This window comes from Melanotaenia boesemani, chromosome 17 (genome assembly GCF_017639745.1).
Source record: "Melanotaenia boesemani isolate fMelBoe1 chromosome 17, fMelBoe1.pri, whole genome shotgun sequence".
Lineage (NCBI taxonomy): Eukaryota > Metazoa > Chordata > Actinopteri > Atheriniformes > Melanotaeniidae > Melanotaenia > Melanotaenia boesemani.
The window spans coordinates 25,869,117-25,893,429 of record NC_055698.1 but is presented as its reverse complement, the minus strand read 5'-3'; the positions used below and the strand labels follow the sequence as shown (position 1 = coordinate 25,893,429).

General features: G+C 37.1%; 1 protein-coding gene across 1 annotated transcript in view; it reads right to left on the bottom strand.

Moving 5' to 3' along the window:
- Positions 1-24,313, bottom strand: part of LOC121656682 (C-type lectin domain family 4 member F-like) — a 781,688-nt gene that overhangs the window by 239,144 nt on the left and 518,231 nt on the right. Inside the window, exon 18 of the mRNA XM_042011801.1 lies at positions 22,840-22,944. Within this exon, the coding sequence (XP_041867735.1) occupies positions 22,840-22,944 (105 nt within the window). The remainder of the gene's footprint in view (positions 1-22,839; positions 22,945-24,313) is intronic.

Here is a 24,313-nt window from a genome sequence, read left to right as displayed (position 1 = left end):
CTGTACAAGCTGACGAAGATAATGGAAGATCCTTCACACCCTCTACACAACGCCGTGACGAAACAACAGAGTGTGTTCAGTGGGAGGCTTGTTCAAGTCCGATGCAAGACAGAGAGATACAGAAGATCCTTCCTTCCAGCAGCTATCAGGCTGAAGAACAAAGCCCTTAATTAATTAATGTGATTGTTTTACTAAAAAATTACTACTACTACAATATTGAATTTCCCTTTGGGATTAATAAAGTATTTTTCATTCATTCATTCATTCATGTGCTGGGCGCTCAAGGAGAGAGTGGACAGAAAGGTGATCCTGGACAGCAAGGACCACAGGTACCAGCTGTCTACACAACAGCACCCAATTTAATCTGGGATTATAGACATATCACCACAACACTGAAAGAATTCTTCATGTTTAACATGTAATTCATGTTTTTCCAAACATTTTTAATAATTGTTAACGCCCACAATCACTTATTGTTGCTCAGGATGCTCCCAAACATAAATAATATTTACATTTTCAGCTTGCTTATGTTTTGTTTTGACATGTTTTCATTTTTGATTGATTGATTGATAGATTGATTGATTGATTGATAGATTATTTATTATTATGATAGATTATTTATGTAAAGATGTTTTATTTCTCATATATCTAGTGTGGCCACAGTTATCACAGCAGTATGCGAATGTGTGTGTACAGAAGAGGAACACAATAATTTCCTTTCTTAGTATAGCAATAGACAAATTTAAATATAAAGAATAAGAGTGGTCTTATACCCATAAAGCTCCTCTTAGCAAAGCAAATTTGTTCGTCACAATACAGCAGCCAAGCCACCATTCTGCTTGCTATGACGCTGGTCAGGACATCTTAAACAAAATAAAGCCTAGTAAAAAGTATGTGCAGCTTTAAAGGTTCATCACAACAGAGGAACCTTTACATTGTCATTTAGCTGTAAATTTGTAGTGGTATTGTATAATGCTTTGATTATGGCTAAAAATACACAGTATAAAGACAAAAGTCTAGAAGAAAATATCAGTAAGCTGCTGCTAATGCATCAGACTCAGAGTAAAACCACAGACCGCTTTAAGTGGTTAAACATTGTTAGACCAGATTGTTTCACTTTCTCCTTTTAAACCTTAAATCAAGATTTTTCTCAAAAACCACTTTGACCTTTCAAATCCTTTTTTTCAGCCCACAAGCTGCTGGTTTGACATAGTTTCCTCAGAGGAAGTCATGGTCTAAATCACATCTGTTTTTATTTCAGTGATTAAGAAGTCAGAGTTAATATCTGGTCCACCATGAAAGTAAACAGTGTGGGGAAGAAGATTTTAGGTGTTTATCTACCACATTTTATTACCTTTTATTATTTTTTTTTTTACTATTTTATTACATTTCCCACAGTGAGCCTTTAAAGTAAGTGTGTAATTTGGATTTTATAAGTGTGAAATGGCAACACATTTCTTCAGAGGGAATAAGAATAAGAAAAGTAATCTAAAACATTTTAAATGGATAAAACCTTTTAGAGAACACAATAATGAAAAGGAATAAAAACCAATCTTCTCAAGTTACAACAAATTAAAAATAAAAAAAATATGCAAATGGTGTGTGTATAGGTGTGTGTAAAGTCTCTTTGCTGTTGAAGAGATTTAAAGTAGAGGGCTACATCCTCTCATATTCATAGAGTGAGAATTGGAGAAAAAATTATTTTTCTTTCTTGTCTCCACAGAAACATCCTGCATTCAGACATCCACTACAGTATGTAGGAGATCTACGCTTCAGTGTTCAGACTTTTTGTACTACAGGTTATTAGCTGCATGACCTTTGAATTTCAATCATTAGTCAGATGTTTTAATCCAGAGTGTCTCTAAGGACTAGAAGAACTGCAATCTGTGTTTTGTATGAGACTCAGGAGTTGCATGGAGAGAAAAGTAAAATATCAGGGCTGCATTTTCTCACAATGAGTGTATGAAAGGCTGTTGGGTTATTCTGGGTACAAACTTTTGTGCAGCCTCTCTGTCAGGGCATCTGAAGAGTGGGCTTGTAGTGGTTAATAAGGTGGACTCGGGCCTGGAGGATCCAGGTTTTAGTCCCTAGACTGGCAATGAAGAGAATCCACTGTGGGCCCCTGAGCAAGGCTCTTAACTCCCAACTGCTTCCCATGTGTCATAATATGGCAGCCCACTGCTCCTAGTGTACCTTGGATAGGTAAGAGAGGGGCAGGTAAGTGATGCTGATGCTGTAAGTGACGTATTTCCATTGAAAGGGCAGAATCAAACCAGGCACGTTCAAATATTCATTCATTCACTTGTATTTTTGCCAGTCTAACCTAAAAAAATTAAAAGTAGGTGTTGCAACCCACTTTAGAGGTATGAGACGCATAACAAAAAGGGGCGGGTTTGTCAATCTCAGAGATTCCAAACGCTGAGGAGATTGCGGGTTTTTGAGGAGATTCTGTAGCGATTGTGCAACATTACAGAAGGATGGAGCAGACGTGCCTTCAACATCACAGCTTTATTTCCCTTTCTTTATATAGATGTTTTTTAAATAGCCTTGCAAAAAGCAGACTTTAAAGTTAATCATAAACCACAACCAGAAGCATCAGAGGAAACGTCTCAGTCTGCAGCTGCAGAGTTAAACCACAACCTGCAGGACCTTAGACACCGAGCTGTTTTCTGACCACCATCAGCAGAGCATTTAATGATTTTAAAGTTGGTTAATTACAATTTTGTCTTTGTGTTTCTTTCAGGTGCAACCTCTTCAAAGCTGGAGAGGTTGTGTGCTAGAAGAGGAGCAGACTCAAGTTATTGAGAAAATACGTTTTTAAATAAAAATTTATGGCACATCACAATGTTTTTTTCTCAAGATTCAAATGTTTATTGTCATTTGCACAGTAAGGAAACAAGTTTCCCTGAACAATGAAAATCTTACTTTGCCGTCCACCCTGAATGCCATAAAACATAAAATAAAAAATAAACAATTTAAAAAAAAAATAGATTAATATAACAAAAATATAACAAAAAAACAGTAAATAATCTATGTAGATAAATGTGCAGTGAGCTGTTGTGCCACATTCATCAACGATCAGCTATGCAAAAGAAAACAACTCATGAGGTAGACGATAACACGCATTTGCAATATCTATTATAAATAAGACAAATAAAACAGTAAACAATTTTACTACAACTGTATAAATTCACTAACACAGTCACTATCCCTGTTGCACAAACACCCTTCCCTCATGCCTTCCCACTGTGAGTAACTACTATCATTACAGATTGGTTTACTTAAGTTACTCCACAATTCTATTACCTAAACAAATGTTACGTAATACCTCTCCTTCTTATTTATATGAACAACAGAAAATAAATATTCACTCGGATGGTAGATTACGTATCGTTTACTGAACACGTATTCCAAGTTATGATAGGGATGACAGATATGAGGTGTCAACGCTGTCCTTCTGATGCATCAGACGTCCACAGCCAGCAGATGGAGCTCTTTGATTTGGTCAAATGATTCAGAACACTAAGCCATTTTCATGCAATTGGGTCAAAGTTGGCTCGATGATTCATGGGGCCTCGGTTTCACCATCCCTAGGAGCAGGTTGATGGCAGGCACAGCAACCAGGTTCAGGAAGTGGGGCTAGGCAGAAAGTGGTGGTCGGTCCAGAAAGAGGTCAAATCCAGGTAGGCAGAGATCAGGAAAGTCCGGCAGGGGATCAGGCAACGGGGAGTCCAGGCGTGGTAGCAAGAACTATTTTTTGCTTATTTAGACTACATTACAAATGCAAACTCAAAATCTCAATTAAAATGTGCTTTCTTGTAAACAGTGAGGACAAGTTATTTTTTAAAATGAAAAGGAAAGCAAAACATAAAATGCTCCTCAGGCCAGCAGTCTACTCCAAACCAAAACAGTATTTTGCTTACAACAGATGCACATTGAATTCTTCTTTAAATAACATTAATTTCTGACAACCACAGAAATGCTAAAACATATGGTCTTCCTTATGCATACTTCCACAAACAAAAGTTCTTTTTTTTCCCCCCTGGCATCAATACAAAATAAAATGTCCTCTAAAAACATTAGTACTTCAGTTCTGACTACAATGGAAATACTTTTGGTTTCAAAAGTCCTCTGATGTTGTATTGATGAGGACAGTCCTCATAATTTTCCTCAGGCCTGCAGTCTAGACCTGTAAATGTCTGAACTGCAATACTAAAAGGTGCATATTAATCTTTAAGAATATCAACATATCAACGTTTTCAGGTAGCAGTTGAAGCATGTTCAGCAAGCGTGGAGTAAAAGTGGGACTTTCCACCACTTAGGTGGACAGCTGGTGAGGGGTAGAGGAGTCTCTTTCTTTTACATCATGATCTCTTGGTCCACTGATGTATTGTCCTCTGCTTGCCAGGTCTGAGACGTAGTGAAAGTATCCCTAAAAAGAGCTTCAAGGGCTGTACTCTTTGAGGGAGGCTGGTTCAGCTCACCCCTGCACAGGTGCATCTCATCATCTTGTGCTCCATGTGGGAGGATCTCACTGGCAGGACTGGCAGCTGATAATGTGCTCTCTTCTTTAACATCAGATGGTTGTCTCTATATACAACAGTGGAGGAAAATCCAGGAAATTAGGATAAAATATTAACAATTTCTTAATTTCTGACTTAGCAATACCTAATTTAAAAATTATTACATTAAGTTACATGTGTCTGCTGATTTATTGTTAGTTTATAACATGCTAAATTAAATTGTTTAATTGTGTATTTTTAAAATACCTGATTCTGCTGTAGCTGTAGTGCTCTCTACTTCAGCCATTCAAAAACAGCCTGACGTTGGTCCTCAGCAACATGTGGCAGATCTTTGAATCTGGGGTTGAGGGCAGAACATTCTAGAAGATACTCAGAAACATCTCCAGTGTACCGGTCTTCAAGCTTTTGTAAGATTCCCTTCTTTATTGCAGCCGCTGTAGCTGAGTCCTCTGCATTAGGTGCCATGCTCGGTTTTATCATGTGGGTCAGAGGTAATATCAGTGAGACTGTAGGGTTTTTCTCATCACCCAGTACTTTAGTGGCTGTTGTGAGAGGACTGAGTAGTATGACAATATCCTCTGCATCAGTGATGTCATTGCCATCCATTGTATCAACTCACTGTCCTGTGTGTTACGTCGCAGCTCTGGGCAGACGAGAGTTGCGGTCACAGCTGCCTGCTGCTCAAGATAACTGTCAAGCTTGTCTATGATACTATTCCACCAGGTGCAGATGTGCATCAGGTTTGTCAGGTGGCAGACCGAGCAGTTGCTGTTTTGAGACAAAAATTGCAGCGACGGTGGTGCTTCTGTAAAAAAAATGCCACAACTCTTCTCACTCGTTCCAGCAAATGACTCATTCTTGGGACCCCCAGTACAGCTTGTGTGCCCGATTCAAAGTATGAGCTAGACATTTAATGCGTAGCCCCAGCCCGGCCTCTTTTACTGCAACATCCATATTCTTGGCATTGTCTATGACAACAGCTGTGGGCTGATCGTTATGTCCTAGCTTCCATTTATTAACTGCCTCTTTCAGTACAGTAGCAATGTTTTGGTCTGTATATGGTTCTAACGTCACCCATGTTTGCAGCACATAGATTTGATTTTCCCTTTCACACGAGTTTATCGTGTGGACTGTAATGGTGATGTAGCTTTGGACTGCATGTGAGGTCCAGCCGTCGATGGTTATCGCTACTCTTTCACACTTTTGCAGCATTTCTTTTAATTTAGTCTTCACGCTGTCATACATTGCAGGAATCACTGATTTGCTGAAGTGGGTACAGGAAGGAATTTGGTATTTTGGCTCTAATGTCTTTAGCAATAAAAACTTATATTCTGTGTAATGTCTTTTGTTCGCTGACTTGCAGCATGAAGTGGCACAGCAAATGATTTCTGCAGAGTAGTTTGATCTTTTGGTAGCTTTTTAGGCTTTGGAACTAGCTTCTCCTTGTAATGACAATGAGTGTGTCTCAAACCGCGCACTTACATGAGTGCACTGGAAGGTAGTGTGTAGTGCGCAGTAAGCACTACGTTCTGTGGTGCACACTATCGTGGGTTAGTGTTGATCCAAATTGAGCACTAACGTTTTGCACTTACAGGTAGTAGTAGACGTAGTAGACATACCAGCTCTTGACAGTGATTCTTAATTTACAGAATGAATTTCCAACTCTTGATTTTACTTTGTTTACTCCTTACTTAACTTAAAATGAGTTCACACCAGCGACTTGTGTGAAGCCGGAGCAGCCACAATATCCTTGTCTTCCATTATAGGTATTTAGCTGCGGCTTTCATCCAAAGAAACTTACAATGGTTAGGCAGTAGCATTACGAGTCTTGCCTAAGGACCCAACTGGAAGATGTTTTTTCCCTGAGGGAATTTGAACCCTGGTCTCCAGCAGGGAGAGTTGATGAATATTAATTGTACGATTTTAAGTTTAGAAATCTGTTGTCTTCCTCCATAACCTTTTATCACTTGATTACAGTCTAACAACAACAAAAAGTTCTCACATCTGGTTTTTTTTTAAGTCAATACGTCATGACAGATTTGTGAATTAAATAAGTTTATGGTAGGCATGTAAATAATTATTTATTATTACATACAGTAATAGAGGGCCCCAAAACTCAAGTTTTGTTTAGGTTAGGTCCCAAGTAGCTTGTGTGTCTCAGAACAGTAGCTAATGTTCTTTCCTTTGTGATCTGGAAAAAATAAGTCTGGAGACATTTCGTTTTCATGTTGAAATCTGCGTCATATACGGCTCTATGGTGTGGCTTAACCACAGGTCTGTAGCAGTGGCGAAACACTGGACTGTAGCCACGTCCTTCACACCACCATAAAGTTATGTTTGTTTATAATGCTTCTTATCTCTCTGTGTCTCTGGGAGCTGGTGGATTTTTAGTCGCGACTCACAAAAATTGAACATTTTTCTATTTTCTTGTGTTGTGGAAGTATCAATGCATCAAGAGTTGGAAAACAACAGGTGCAGTAGCTCTGGTCAGCAGAATATTAATAGTATGACATTATAACATGATATCAAAGTGATGTCAACTAATTACCAGTCAGCCCTAAAAGGCTGTGTGTGTGTATACAGAAATAGTGACAGGCAGGCTATAAAAGCTTGGAGAAATGAATGTACGTGGTCTTTGATCCTGAAGGGGTGTCCCCCTGGCCGGCCGAATAAAGGATCATTAGAGACCTCTGTCTGCAGACTCTTAATATCAGCAAGCCCTTTTGATAAAGAATTTATCTACAACAGTGTCATGTCGCCAGGGGCGCTGCTAGAGATTTTGGGCCTCATGAAAAGAAATTGAAGTGGACAAAACTTAAATACAAAATAACCTCTTCCATGAAAATGAAATGCATTTATAATCTGTGGAGAAACAAATCAAATCCCACCTAAAACACCATCAAAAACAGAATGGCCACTAATTTTTTATGATTTATTGTATTGCGACCATCATCATCATTAAATCAGATGCAAATGGTAAAATAAATTAGCTCTGAAACAAAAAATAGCAGGACCTCACATGGTTTATTTTATTATATGAGCTGAATGTAATACGGTCACAAGCAAACCACTGTGGAGATTTACAGTCAAACAATGGCTGGGAGCCGTCTTTAAAATTAAATAATCACGTTTTAAAAGGTAGAACTTTGTGTAATAAGATATCAAGGAGAGGTAAAGATGCACTACTGCTGAGTCAAACTCTTGCAATCTCATTCACAATCACTGTCCTTGCTCATCCTTTTTCACCAAGAGCCCAACATGGAGCTTTCTCCCTGGAAAAACATTAGATTAGTGGGAAAAACATGTATGATGCTATATGGTTGTTGCTAGTTAATCTTCTGAAATCTAGAAAATTTAAATATATCTAAATATATTGGATTGAAAACAGTCATCCAGTCTGCTGCACTAGAAATATGCTCTGTTCCTATAGATCTAACTAACAAGTTTAATTACGATAAATCTGGTTTTCACTTGACAAAGGTTAAATGTTCACTGATATAAAAAATTATACCACAATGATGGAAATTTGATGGCTGTTGCATTCTGATTTATTTCTTTTATAATGTCTAACATAATATGAAACTTTTTCTGTGTTTGGTTAACATCAAAAACACACAAAAAGGCAGGTTTATTTGTGAAGAACATTTCAAGTACAAGACAAGTGTTAGGATAATATTCTCTTATAAGATTCAACAACACATCCTCATTAGCTCAGAGCAAGGCATGTTTACTGTTTACATCACAGAATTCGAAACTCAATACTTGCATTTGAACTTCATGTTAGAAATGGATATTATGGTTGACAGAAACACAATGAAGTTATTTTCCTACATTTTGTTGTCTCATGCAAACTAGTCATGGATGTAAATTTCTATTTAAATGAAGCAGAATGAGGAAAGCTGTCCTAAAATAATCAGTCTTCATCTGATCAGGCTGCAGTTTGACTTGTTTTAGTCAGTTTGGGGAACCAGTTGTTGCCAGATGTATTTCTAATAGTAAAAATAGATTTAACAGTTGAATCATGGCACAACATGTACTTTATATTAATAAAAGCAGGAATCTTATTTCTCACAGATCCAGTTCCTGACATTATTAGAATATGCTGCTGACCATTCCCCTTTATCATCGCAGCACAATGCATGGTCACCAAGTTCTGGCTCCTTTTCCCAGAACCTGCAGGACAAATAAAATGTCACATTCAACTTGACTGATAATCAGGATTATTCCCAAACTTCCTCTGCATAAGTTTCACATGTATTCTTTGTTATTTTCCATTTACATGTTGAATTTACACACATCTGATAACACGAGTGATTGTGGACTGATCAGTATATATTTTATGAACTCTTGATCAAGTCTAACATAGTTTCCATTTATTCATTAAATCCAGTAAATGCTGTTCAGTTTGCAACATTTCCTCTTGCTGATCTGCTTCCTGGTTTTAAGCTAGTTAGTGTCTTTTTCTATTCACTCTCCTCTCCTGCTGGAAGCCTCACGGTAAACCATCACATATATTAGAAGAACTTTTTCAGCTGCTTAATGTTCATGTTTTATTAATTAATAAAAATTAAAAGAGCTTCTGCTTTTAAATGATAAAAACAGCAGTTATACAGACATCAGTTTTAAGTAAAATACTTGTTTTGTTGCAGTTTTTCAGTTGGTCTGCAGGAAAAGTTTGCAGTAAAATTCCTTTTTTAACTCATCCAACACAAGAATTATGGTAATTTAAACTTGGGACATAATTTACACATTTTTTTATATTCTATAGTTCCAAACAATGATGTTGACAAGACTGTAAAGGAAAGAATTTCTTACTTTATTGCCAGTGTTGATCCATCCACCCATTTCCATTCACTGCCCTCCGTCTTTCTAAGACCAATCCAGAAAAACTCCTTCATAGTGAGATTCTTGAGAAATTCCTAGTTAATCAGACAAAAGTAGTTATTTTAGTTACTGTTTTGTGTATCTGTTGTAGTAATATAACTTTGTGAGCATGTCTGAAAGAAAAACTTTTTAATTCTTCCATCAGCAAAAATCAGAAAAACAAAATGAATAAAAACTTTTCAGTCTTTGGTAGAACATGATTTAATTGTCATTAAATTTTTAAATTAAAATCCTGTGATTCCTTTCATGAAAATGTTCTTTTCATTGACTTTGTTGTTGTTTAAAATAATATTCAGTCTCTTGAAAGTTCTCATTCAGTACTAAATTTTTTATCACACATACTAACCTCGAATTTGTTCCAGCAAATCAGTTTTTCTACATTTTAAACAAAGTTATTTTATTCAACACAAAAACTACCATAACTAATATGAAGCAAAGCTATAGAGAACTAAACTATGCAAATAATAATATTTTGAGACGAATGGGAGTTTGTGCTAAATCAAGTAAATGGCTCTAATTCATCGGGTCCATGATTTTAGGATCTGAAAACCATTTAAACTGAAATCCATCAGGATCATTACAGGAGGCAGCTCACTGACAGCAGATCAAACACACAAGTAACAGATCAGTTACACCAAAGATCACACAAGCATTAAATAAACACTGTTGTGGAATTTTATTTATCAAAGATCACACACTAAGTGAGAATCAAACAAAGTATTTAATTAAGAGCTGATCAGCAATGAGAGTCACACAGTCAGAAAGATCTGCTAAGTGAGTCTGAAGAGATACATGTGTGCTCTGGTTAATATAGAGCCAGAGCCTGAGCTGATAACATCGAGGTCGAAGGTCATTGTAGTAAACCCCTCATGGCCTGATACAAGGAAGAAAAGAAAAGGGGGAAGGGGAGCTCACTAAATCCTTATCTGGGTACACAGTCATTCTCCTCCCTAAGTAAAACATAAGCCAAGCTTTAACAATGCAAAGTGTAGTCTACAGAATATAAGGGTTCTGTGTAAATTTTCCATTACAACACACCCACCTGTTCCTCTTTGCTGTTTATGATCACCAGATCAGCTCCTCTTTTCTGACAGTCTTTCCTGCTTTCTGACCAGGTTTTCCTCTCGGTGGATTTAAAGTAACAGCTGCTTTCAAATCTTTTCCATCCATCAGGACACATTTTCTCTGAACAGAAAAACAAATGTTTCAAAATTGATGTTTTTATAATTATCTTTCAACTTGATGAGACTTGAAATAATATTTTTTTTCTTATTTTCTGTCTTATTTATACAAACTGTATCTGTTCCTGGCAGAAATATTCATGTAGGAAAAATTAAAATGTGAGGAAAAGTAAAAGCAAAGTTAGGTTCTAGTTTATGATAAATTTCAATCTATGTTCAGCTTAAATCTTGTACTTTTGCTGCTTAACTTTATTCTTTAACTGCTTGTGATTTTACTCAGTGTTTTCATCACGTTTATTAGTTGAATTTGTGTCCGCTAGACTGATGCAACATTATTCTTGGCCCGAGTTTGTTTTCATGCTGCACGTACTCCAATGAACCAGACCTTTTAAATAAAGTATTCCCGTCCTCACCAGAAGCAGTGATGCATCAATAATTACTGATCTATTAGTTATTGTAGGACAACTTGTGTTTCCACCACATAAGAACAAAATACGGAGCTCCAATCAAATCCTAGCGGTCATGGGTTGACCATATTTTTATTAGAACTTTCTCCAGCCTTAGTCACCTACTGTCCTACAAGCACATATGTTTTGGTAGTGTTTACCCACAATGCTCTTTGCATTGTAGTGTGCTGCATGTATTTGGTTCACTTGAAACAAACCCGGACCTACATTTTAGTCGGGCCAAAGTTTGCTTCTTTGATCCACATCATAGTTTGCTTTCACATTCACACCACCTCAAAAGTACCACTTTCCAAGTAAACAAATTAGGATTCAAATCAGAAGGGCTGGCGTAAATGTGCCTTAAGTCTAATTTTTACCAACTCACACAGTAGCATGAACTGTATGAAGATAGGTGAAGAAAATAAAGCAGCTATTGGGCTGGCATTACTGTCAATTGGCCTGATTTGTCTGTGATATTTGGTATAGCTAAGCAATCCTAGATGGAAGTATCATCAGTGCCTATGCAGCAGTTCCTCCAATCTGTCACCTGATTACATGGAAACTTGTTTACCTGTAGGGGGGGGCAAACCTACCGGTTTGGGCTCCAGCTGACTGTAACAGCTGTTCAGTTCGTTCATCTTCAAGGTTACTAAAAGAACAACAAAACAGAACGAGTTTCGTTTAATGAACTTAAATGAATATTGTCAGAAGTCACTATTTCACTGATGTGCCACTTATTGAGAAACAAGAACTCACAAATGTAAATGTGCAGGTTAGTCTTCCTATATTTTTTATCTTTTGCTATTTTTCAGCAGTGGAATAATTTATTAATTAGCTCTTTGTTTTTCACCTCTAAAGCAAAAAGCTCTTTCATTAACAGCTGTTTTTACAAGTCATGTGAAACGCAAATAAAGGTGTTAAAATAAAGCTGTCCCCATCAGACGTTTACAGTTAAACTATTTAAGAATACTTGGTATTAATGAAGAAGTGTGTTGTTCTATTATAGTTGACAGTAAATACGATTGTTTCACACCTTTAAATTAAGGCGTGAGAAGAACACAGTTGTGGTGTTTCTGTACTGAGCCGTGATAAAATGTGTGAGGGTTGATTTTCCACTATGATACTCAGACCACATTGGTGGGTCAGCTTGTTCATGTAGTTCTTCCTCTTTGTTCTGTTTTTTGTCTGGGCGTACCACAACCTTAACAGAAAAGCACAAGACTTGCTACAAAGTGGGAAATCAGCCTTGTTTTTAAGGCTCAACCAAAATTTGATATAATTATTTTAGATTTCATTGTGCAAAGTAGGCCTTTGCTAGGATTCAACATATATCATTTAACAATATATTTAACATGAAGGAGCGAAATATAAAATCCACAAAACCGACAATGAGGCACAGATAATTAAAAAAGGCAACACAAACAAGGAAACCAACATATCAAGACTGGAAAAGTAATTCAAAGAAATAAAGATAAAAAACAAAGAAAATTGTGATGTTTACATATTTTTGCACAGTGAAGTGACGTAATGAGATATTGCACATGAAAATGAATCTTGAAATATTCCATGTGGAGGTTTTAAAATGTTTCAGTCAGGGAGTGTATAGTTCGAGCTTTTATGCACAATGCAAAGCAGGTAAACTAACTCATCTTTAAAAACAGAGCTCCTTTGCTTTGTGGTGGAAAACTACATGTTCTAAATATGTTTGTGTTGCAGACACACAAAACAGAACAAACAGCAAGTTGCAAACAGCCCAAAACACAAGAAACCAAACCCAGCCTGCTGAGGTGTCGTACAGAAACGAGGATATAACTGTGTAATATGAAGACACATGACAAACATCCTGAAGCTGAACTTTTGAAGCAAGTGTCTTCTGAACTATTCCACATGTTTGTAAGTAAAAATTATAACAGTTATACAGCCGCTCTTTAAGCTTGTGTCCAAAATGTATCATGTCAACCGATTTTGAGTTGTTGTAGTCTAACTTACTGTATATGGACAGCATGATGATTCCAGCTAACATCAAACAGCACAGCAGTTGGTACAACATCACGTCTCCAACATGTCCTTTCTTGACTGTAGGATTCTTCTGGGTCTGTGGTTCTGCAAAAACAAACATCACAGATTAAAGCAAACAAGGGGTTCACACAGTCGCCCATCATGGCTGGATGTAATTTTCTGTCATACTGAACTGTCACAATATCACACCATTTATTTACCTCTTTCCTGTGACTGAAAGTTAGCGCGATTATCCAAAAAATCTCCACTTTCATAGATGCTCACCACCCTCTCGTTCCATTCATCTCTGCCTTCTTGCACCTTTCTGTTGTATCTCACTTTTGTTGACAAATCTGGTTTGGCGTAGATATCTGAGGACATCCTGAAACAACCAAGACAACTTAACTGGTGTTTCGCTTACTGTGTGCTCTGAACGGAAGCTCTTATCTCCCCTTCTACAAAATGCAGCACTAACACGTTCGGCCGATTATAGTCTGCAGATACAAGGAAGTGATAACCAGTAGGGCTGATGCTGGCAGTGTTTCTTGTCCAGCCTCCCATATGGTAATACAACAAAAAGAATGTGTAGATTTATTGAGAAAGAAGCTAAATTTAAACTAACCTGCATATATAGTATCTCACAAAAGTGAGAACACCTCTCACATTTCTGCAAATATTAAATTATATCTTTTCATGGGACAACAATGCAGAAATGACACTTTGATACAATGTAAAGTAGTCTGTGTACAGCTTGTTTCATGGAGTAAATCTGATTTCCCCTCAAAATAACTCAACACACAGCCATTAATGTCTAAACTGCTGGCAACAAAAGGGAGTACACCCCTAAGTAAAATGTCCAAATTGGGCCCAAAGTGTCAATATTTTGTGTGGCCATTATTTTTCAGGTCTGCTTTAACCCTCTTGGGCATGGAGATCACCAGAATTAATTCCCACTCCCCCAGTTATCTGTTGTTGTGTTCTTGGGCAAGACACTTCACCCTCCTTGCCTCCAGTGTTGGCATCGCTGGTGTATGAATGTGGATGAATGTTCGGTGATGGTCGGAGAGGAGTGGATGTAGGTGCAGATTGGCTGCCACGTTTCCTTCAGCCTGCCCCAGGGCAGCTGTGGCTACACATGTAGCTTACTTTCACCAGATATGAGTTAGGAGTAAATGAATAATGGATACACAATTTGAAGTGCTTTGGGTGCCTTGAAAAATGCTATATAAATCTAATCCATTATTATATGTACACACACACACACACACACACACACACACACACACACATATATATATATATATATATATATATATATATATATATATATATACAGGTATAAAGTAAAATAGAGGCAATAAGGTGCAAGAAAAGTATAAATAGAATGCAATAAATAATAAGATAAGTTAAATAAAATAATATAAACAAGCATTGCACACAGTAGAGGTGGTACAGATTCCCAGTTCACTATTGCACGTATAAGTTATTGCAACTGTTTGTATGGGTTATTGTGCATGTGTTGTATCAGGCGGACTCCACGCCTCCCTCTCCCCCCTCCTTCTCCCCCTCCTGCCTAATGTAGAGTTGTACAGTTTAATGGCTCGGGGGACAAAGGAGTCTCTGAGCCGGTTGGTCCTACTCTTGGGGAGGAGCAGCCTGTTACTGGTCAGGCTTCTCTGTGCACTGATGACAGTGTACAGAGGGTGACTGGCATCATTCACAATAGCCAGTAGTTTTTTTAGTGTTCTCCTGTCTGCCACTGTCACCAGGGAGTCCTGCTTCATGCCAACCACAGAGCCCGCCCGCCTGATGAGTTTTTCCAGCCTGTTAGCACACCTTTTTGTCATGTTACCCCCCCAGCAGACAACAGCACAAAAAAGCGTACTAGCCACCACAGACTGATAGAACATCCTGTGGGGATTATGCTGCTAAAGAACTTTTATCGCTGCTGCACACTCACACTTCAATGATAAAAGGGAAAACCTGTTTTTATCAAGTTATCAGTTTTATCAGAGTTTCTTCATTAATGTTGGCTGTTTAACTTCAGTCACATAAAATAACATAAAAAAATGAATTCAGAATTAAGATCTAGAACATGGTAGAGATGTTTTAGAACAGCATGTAGAAGTACATTACATGCTGCATTTACTGACCATTGGACATCTGACGTTTACCCTAGAGGAGGTCAGTTAACAGTAACTTGTGCTCCAGAATTGCTGCTGATCGCTCTGGTGTCTGTGCCACCTTAGTCTGCCTCTAGCCTCCGGAGAGTTCTGTGGTGATACAGACTAATTCTTTTTCACCCAGGTCCCACACAGCTATTGTTTGTCTCAGAACAGTAGCTAATGCCTAAAAGGTAAAACTTTGTGTAATAAGATATCAAGGAGAGGTAAAGATGCACTATTGCTGAGTCAAGCTTTTGCAATCTCATTAACAATCACTGTCCCTTGCTCAGCCTTTTTCACCAAAAGCCCAAATGGAGCTTTCTCCCTGGAAAATCACTTATCAAGTCCTTGAAGTCCAGCTTTCTATTCCATGCAGTTGTTCTATTATATAGTATCTCCAATCATGTAATGTCATTTGTAATAGCATCACAATCCTTATTTCTGGTGGCTCCCACTATTTTGTTTTACTTAAAGGTGCTTTCAGTGATTTCACCAACAATGTCAAGGGAAACTGATCTGACTACCAATACTTCACGTCAGCATCTGCTTCAGCTGCTCTCTTGTCTGTTCGGAACATGCCTGATTTTTTTTTTTTAGCAGAGCAGCTTGTTAATCGTTTACCTGCATTGATTATTTGATTAAAACAACAGTAAAATAAATAAAATCCAGAGTTTTCTTCAGAAATATGAGCTAATATGGGAGCAAAGTGAGCTAGCTTATATGGACAAAGTTTAGAAGAGACAACAAGCTGATGTTCCACAACTTTCCATCAGATGAATCAATGCTGCAATGCAAGTGGTTCTCAATTTGCAACTGAAAACAGCAGAAGAGTGAACTGAGAAGGAGCAAATAATTGGATCATTTCATTTTTATGATTGTTGAAAGCCCAGGTCGTAATTGAGATGAAAATTTGATTCATCGCCCAACTATAATACATGTTGGTGTTGTCTTGGTTCTTTTTTTTTTTTAGGAACTCCTGATGATTGTCAGCTTAGTTTGCCTGTAAAAGCTGTGGGAAATTCCCTGTTATGTTTCTGTACAGGTGTAGCAGTTGGTTGTTTGTTGTTAAGTTGGATTGAAGGATTGTTTTTTCTATCTGTTGTGTCTTTGTCTCCTCTTCCTATTGTCTACTTTCCTTTTTACTTAGCTTCATTATTCTCTTTTTTTTTTCTCTGTCCCATCCTCTCAGGTCCAGCAAGATTACATAAATTCCATAATTCAAAATCAATAAAAAAAAAAAAAAAAAAAAAAGAAACAAAAGCAGAAAACAAGACCTGAAGGTTTTCATGGGGAGGAAGAGCAGTCGTCTTTTGACCGGAAGGTAGGCGGATCGATTCCAGGCTTCCACTGACTACATGTCCTTGGTCAAGACACTTAACCCACGTTGCCTCCCGATGTGTCTATCGGGGTGTGAAAGTGTGTGTGAATGGGTGAATGTGATAAGTAGTGTAAAACGCTTTGAGTGGTCAAACTGGCTGGAAAAGTGCTTTATAAGTACAAGTCCATTTACCATAGTTTTTTTTTTTTTTTTTTTTAACAGTTGTTCCTCTGAAGTGAAGGGACTGTAACTCAGTAAACTGCAGATGGAAAAAAGTTCTAAGTTGCTGTGATCAGTTTAGTTAATCAGAGAGATTTTAACACAGAACAAATTGTCACATGTTTTGAAAAGTCAGAGCTTCAGATCTTTGGAGAAGTTCATGAGGTCGGGTTTTGTGCTGCTTTGTCAGCATCTTTGGTTTTGTGTATTAAAGCTCCCTGCACCTTCATCTGGCTTCCACCTGTCTGCTCTGTCCTGCATTTGTTTCCTCCCCAAAACATGAATTTTAACAATGAATTTACTTCATAAATGCGACTGTACGGATAAAAACAAACCCAGAATGTTTAGTTTTTAGTTGAACAGCAGTGGATATATACATTGTGAAATAATGATCAGAAGCTTCTTTCACGTTTCAGTTTATTTTGATTAGAATTTTACACGAGAAACATGAAACTGTTCTCCTGACAAAAAACATGATGTTCACACTTGTCTCTTCACTTCTTTAAAAGAATAATCAGCAACGTTTGAGCTGCTTGGTGTCGCATTCAGGAACATCTGAAGTGCAGTTAAACGGTTTAAAGTAAATAGTAAAAGTTTTATTTATGTATTTAAATGTTTTCTCACTGAAACATAATCATGGTCTTGGATAATTAACCAGTACAATAAAATCTGTCTAACAACATAAAGTAGAAACTGACACACACGTTGGAAAAATAAGTTTCATTTGATTGAAAAACATCCTAAATCATGAAAACAGACATTTCTTTGAAAGCTGTTTAGATCTCAGTGCAAGTTTCACCAGTCATGCCTTCAGTCCACATTTCACAGGGTTCATGAAAACAGTGAATCCCACTGACGTTCTGATAGAAGCTAAACAAGCACTGCAAGGTCTGTGAGGTTGCAGAAGTAGAGGCTTAAGATATAGGATTTAATTTCAGGTTTAGCAATGCAACATACACAACATGTCTAGAATGAGTAAAAAGGATCAAATACTGATAAGAAATAAAAACATTTAACAAAAAGTAAGATTGTTTTGTAACTGGGGGACTTTTAGAAATGTCCACATATTAGTGCCTGGATGACAAGTTGAACTTTTTTTTCTATATCATCCAACATAATATGTTGTTTTTCAGTGTTTAGTTAAATTTGTAGAACACAAATTCTCATTTGCCCAGAGCTCAGTATCTTTACTTTTTCCATCTCAGTATAAAAACACAATCCTTACAATTGTACTACATGTAAAAAGTAGACATTAGTTGTGGCCCATAGAAGCATCCACTAACGTCATTCTCCAGTACATCCTGCTGTTTGCAAAAGAAACGTAACACATTTCTGTTTACATTTATCAGAAGGAGGAAAGTTCTCCTGCTTTGATCAGTCTGCAGTTATTCACACAATCCAGATTAAAACAACTAAGATTGAGGATTTTTCTTCTTGTTAAAATCTTCAGCTGCTACCTTCATGTGTGCCAGATAAATTCAAGATGATACTGACTGTAGATTTAGCAAGAAAAACATCATAAATCAAGCAAGTAAACAAAGTAAAGAGAGGCTGCAGTTTTCCTTGTTTTACAATAAATGAGTGGAACAAAGTTTATATGTTGTTGTTGTTGTATGGATGACTTCCACCTTCACTACTCTGTCTATATATTAGACTACAGAGGGACGATATATGTAGATTATAAGTGACACACGACATCTGAAATTTACAACAAAGAAAACTTTTCTTAATATTTTTTTGGTGTCAGATTTGACAATTTAATCACTGCAAACACATTTATATCACTGAGAGGCAGAAGAGTTTTTCTCACACATCCAGTTACCGGTATTAGAGTAATATGCTGTTCTCCATTTCCCTTCATAATTGTTATACACTCCGTAACTATTGTATCTGTTCTGCTCTCCATCTTCCCAGAACCTGTTGGACAAATAAAACATCACATTCAACTGGACTGAAATTCAGGATTATTTCCACATTCAGATAAACTTCCTCTTTATAAGTTTCAGATGTTTTCTGTATTTCTTTTCTCATCATCTTATAGAACGTACACACATGTGACAACACACAGGATTATGGGTCTGGACTGATTATAGATCATTTATGGACTCTTGATAAAGTCCAACATTGTCTCTATTTATTCATTAAATTCTGTAAAAGCTGCTCAATCCTCCAGAAATGTTTCCTCTGCTGATCTGCTTCCTGGTTTTAAGCTTGTTAGTGGTTTTATTTCTGATCAGTCTGTCCTCCTCCATGACTTTTCACTGTGAACCATCAGACACTAGAAAAACCTTTTCAGCCATTAAATGTAGTAAAATACTTTGTCAGTTGTAAACATGTTTTGTTGTAGTTTTTCAGTCGGCTTGCAGGAAGTTTTTAGTGAACAAAGTTCAAGTTGTTCATTCAGAGAGATACTTGTTGAAACAAATTAAAATTATCTCCTGATTTTTCATATTTATCAGGAGAATATTGTAAGATTCTACATTTTAGATTTTACGGCTCTAAACAGTGATATTAATTAACATTGTAAAGAATTTCTTACGTTTCTGTCAGTGGAGATCCGTCCACCCATTTCCATTCATGTTCTGTCCATTCAAGACCGATCCAGAACCATGAACTCAGTTTACTGACAAATTCCTGGACAGACAAAGAAAATGTAGAACAAAAAAAAATCATTATTCTGCTCGTCTGTTGTAGTAACATAACTGTAACAATATCTGAAAGAAAAACAAACTTTTTAATTCTTCCATTCTGCAAAAACCAAAAGCAACAAAATGTTAATGAATAATTTTCAGTCTTTGTTAAAACAAATGTTGAAATTTAATTAAAACTACTGACTTTAGTTTCCTGTAGTTTCCTTTGATCAGAAAACAGTTTTCACTGATTTTGTTGTTATTGAAAATAAATTTTAATGTTTATGATTCATTCAGCAACATTTTTTCACTCATACTGATCTGGTCTTTGTTCTGGTAAATAAATCACATTTTTACTACATGTTTAACAATTATTCTTTTTTTAACAAATGTAGCAGAACTGAGTCAAAACAAAACCATAAAGTTCTGAAATATGAAAATATTTACATTTTGAAATGAGTTCATGAAGTAAATGAAGTAAATGGATCTAATTGATCAGCTGATCCTGATTTTAGGACTTGAAAACCATTTAAAGTGAAATCCATCAGGACAGGAAGCAGACTGACAAAAGATCAAGACTAAAGTACCAGATCAGTTACATCAAAGATCACACAGACATAAAAAATCAAACACACACCCACCTGTTCCTCTTTGCTGTTTATGATCACCAGATCAGCTCCTCTTTCCTGACAGTCTTTCCTGCTTTCTGACCAGATTTTACTCTCAGTGGATTTAAAGTAACAACTGCTTCCAAATCTTATCCATCCATCAGGACAGCAGATCTCTGAATATCAAACAAGTATTTCAAAACCAGGTTTTATGTTATTTAATGTCAAATCAATAATACTTTCAGGATGTTTACTCCATAAATACCTCAAGTTTCTCATTTATATATATTGGTCCTTCACAGAAATATTCATACAGGAAAAATTAAATCAGATGTTAGTTTTAAGTTGCTGCCAACGATACATCACAGTAAATTCACATGAATTCAAAAACTAACCAGCAGATGTGAAAACGTGACTCGTATTGTAGTTCAGTGTGTTTTTATCCACTTTGTCTCAGTGAAATGTGATTTAATGCAGTGTAATGTAATGCAAATGAAGACGATGCTCTACATTTTAACATGCTCCATTAAGTTTCATTTTCAATCTTTAGTTCTTCTTAAAATGACTCCAGAAACCCACTGAAGTATGATCTGTTTCCCTGTTTCTCCTTTTCAGGAAGTATTGCCGTAGTATTCAGTCATCGTATCCAACGTAGGTTGGGTCAAGTCAGCTGGACTTGGTTTAGTTTCATGAAAACATTTTGCTCTTATCCAGAAGAGCTTCTTCAGTTCTGATGGAGAAAGTTTTACTGAAGTAGTGAGTCTACAAGCTGAGGTGTCATTAATAGCAACTATTGTCAGGAGTTTCACTTGAGGCTAAGTGGGGGTCAGTCTCTTCATTGTCTTTGGTATGGCTGAAGAGATGCTGCTGTAGGTGGGGGAGAGCTGATGTCTCAGTCCTCCTCCTCTGTTTACTGAAGCTTTTTCTACTTTGACATAGATGGCCTCTTTCACTTGCTGCTCAAACCACTCGTCTTCTCTGTCCAAGATTTTATCACTGAGGTCCTCAAAAGTCTGTATTTTATAATGAATGAAGGAGAAAATCTGAGTCCTGATCTGATGAGTTTCTCTCCTGTGTTGAGCATCCATCTGTTGAGTGATTGTTTTCCTCAATATAGAGCTCATTGCAGTCCTCACTGCACTGACCTGCAACACCAGGTTGCTTTTTTAAGAGTGTGGAGTCGGGTCTTTAGGATGAGTCAGTTTCTGTGTGACGGGGTGGCTGGGTTTGACAAACATGGCTATTTGCTGTTTGTTAAAAATCCTCCTGAGTTTCTCAGATGTTCCAGCCACATCAGGGATGACAACGCTTCCCTTTCCTTTTTCTTCTTTTCCTTTCTCCCTGTGTCGGTGCTGTTTCTGGATTTAGCTGCAGCTTTAATAAAGGTCCAGTCCAGGTAGAAACAATCCATAAGTTCTATCATCCTAAGAGATGTTTATTCTTTGCTCCTGGGCTTCTGCATTGGTGGGGATGTTTTCTGGCCGGTACTGAAGCGTTCTGAGAACTCCGAGCTTGTGTTTAAAGGATGAGGGTTGTCCAGTCTGCAGGCTCCTGTCCTCCATCATGTGGACAGTACAGTCCAGGAAAGGCAGCTGTTGTTGTTGTTCACATCTTTTCATGTGATTTTGATGTTCTTGTCCACATAGTTGATGTAATCAGTGAAAGTCTGCACTGCTTTGCTTTGACCCATGTCAGTCATTGTTGGAGACCACTTTGTTTACATGCAGCCAGCCATGAAAGCAGTAGAGACGGTAAGTAGATGTCTACTACAGGACAGTAGCCTCCTCCCCAGAAACAAGCTCAACCCAGTGGTTTCACATGTTACTGCAGTAAAATCTCCCCTTATCTCCATCAGAACTGAGGAGGCTCTTCCTCGATAAGAGCACAATGTTCTGAAGGAACTAAAACAGTCCAGTTGACTTGAGACAACCAACACTGGATGTCATGACCTGGATGAATGAGAATCTTCAGACATCCAGTAATTATTCTTCTTAATTTGAACTTTTAAATCAAAACTGTTTTTCTTTTTCAGAGGCAGGTTTTTCATAATTATAACAAAGATTCTCTGATAAAAACATATTAAACCAGGTCCATCTTTGTTATTTCCCATCTCCATTTTCTCTTTTCTAACACAGATATTACAAATTTAATGTTCCGCAGCTTAATGATGTTCAGGATTAACAACAAAGTGAAGGGAAGTGGTCCATAAAATTCTTCACATCTTATCAGTCATGAGCAGAAAGAAGTGGTGCTGTTTTTAGATCAACAAAGCAAGTTTTAATCAATAAAACGATCAGTTGTTTCCAAAGCGACACCAGTGAGGTTTAGTTAGTTCCTGGAGTCATGCTGCCTAAATCGTAATCTGGCTCATCCTATTTTATAAATGTTATCCTGTCACGTTGTTCTGTTTATCTTTAAAAAGTTAAAGATGATGTTAATCATCAAATTTATAACAACTTTACTTGTTAAAATGATAAAAACAACTTTCAAGAGAAGGATTCTGAATAAATTTAGTTACAAATTCCAATATTGATGAATAAATAAAGTTTACAAGTAAAGACGATTAATAAAGTTTAATTTAAATAATAGATTTAATTTAATTTTATTTTAATTTGAAATGTAAGTTAATAAGACAGATTAAAACTATTGGAAAATAATCAACTTGTGTACAGGTTAATATTGCTGTTGTAGTTCCTCCAATCTGTGACCAAATTACATGGAAACTTGTTTTGAGGTGTTTCCTTTTTATCATCTAGTATGTGAACAGGGTGAAAAACCCTGAAAAACTGTTCATTCTCAAGGTAAAACTAGATTCATGTCACATGTTCAGAGGTGATGTTATGTGTTAGTTTTTAGTCTTCTCTCACCTTCAGTCTTGTTCTTCAGCGTCTTCATTTCATCCATTAACTGGCTGTGATTTTTACTCAGGATTTCATAACGGCTCTGCAGCTGACTGAAGTTAGTTTTCGTAGCTTTAAAACAACCATAGTTAAAAATGTAACACATGACAATATTGAGGTAAATATTATGAAGTGTGATATTGGTGTTTATTCAGATAAAATCTTTCTTACCGGTAAGTTTGGCCTGCAGCTGACTGTTACTGTTGTTCAGTTTGCTTATTTCCCAGGATACTGAAAAACAAACAACACAATCAGATACAACAGGAGTAATTTGCCCACCACAACCACTTGTGCTTTTCAGTTTCTTTGTCACCAGGCTGAACCAATCAGATACTAGTAACGAACAAACGTGCCATAGTTGCTTTATTTAAAGTGTGATTCATTAGAAGTGTAGTTACAAAAACGGTGCTACAGTAACGTTACTAGTAACACGTTAATACCAACACGGCTCAGCACAGAACCTCAATGATGTGAAAGCAGTGCAGCTTACTGCAGCTCCTACCATCATCATCATCCACGGCAGCTGATGAAGGTTCTGCTGTAGCAAACATGTCAGTCATTTTTTGATGTTTGTCTTTTTAAAAGAATGTTTTTAGTGCACCAGTTTCTCTCCCCCTCTGTTTTCTCTTCTTGGTTCTGACAGGTAACTGCATCCAGTGGTACAGAACCAAAAGAGGTTTAAAGCTAAATTAATACATTTCAGCCAGCAGCTGTGATCTTTCTGTTTACAGCGGTGATGCAGCACAACATGAGCAGAGTTGAAAAGTCTTGTTGGGTTTATTTTTCTGTGCAATAGCTTGTAAACATTGTCAGTCTCATGTTTTTGGGCTTGTTTTCTTAAGTGTAGTTGCTTACTCAGGCTTCCTCTGCTCCCTTTGTGAAACCCTCCTGATTCTCTTACAGTTGTCCATAAAGCAATAATACCTGGATGTGGAACGGGACATGTGAACACAACAGTCCTTTTTTTAGGAACTAGTGTCCACAGCTTGTTTCATTGGTAACTGCGGGCATCCGAACTGGCACGCCCCTACCCACAACTTAACTTGACAGAGAGACGGTGACAATGCTGATGTAACAGACATCATAATGCACGACTAACAGGACTCTGCAAAAAATAGGTTTTATAAATTAACTTTGCACTTTGTGACGATTTTTAATGAAAATTTCTTGTTTTTTTTATTTAAAGGGCCCAATTATTCTATTTCTACTTTTTTTTTTTTTTTTTTTTACAGTATTACAGTGGTGAATACTAAATCTTCTTCCGGCTCTCAACCGAGGCAGACGCTTTTCTTCTCCCTCCCTCCTCCCACTCTGCCCTGCTACTGTCCTGTCATCTCTGAGCCTCTCTCTGCATTTCTTTCTGAAACTCAAATCTTGAATATGGATTTGATCAGTTGGTCCCTAAATGCAATCGACCAAATTTATTCGAACTGGAAAACAG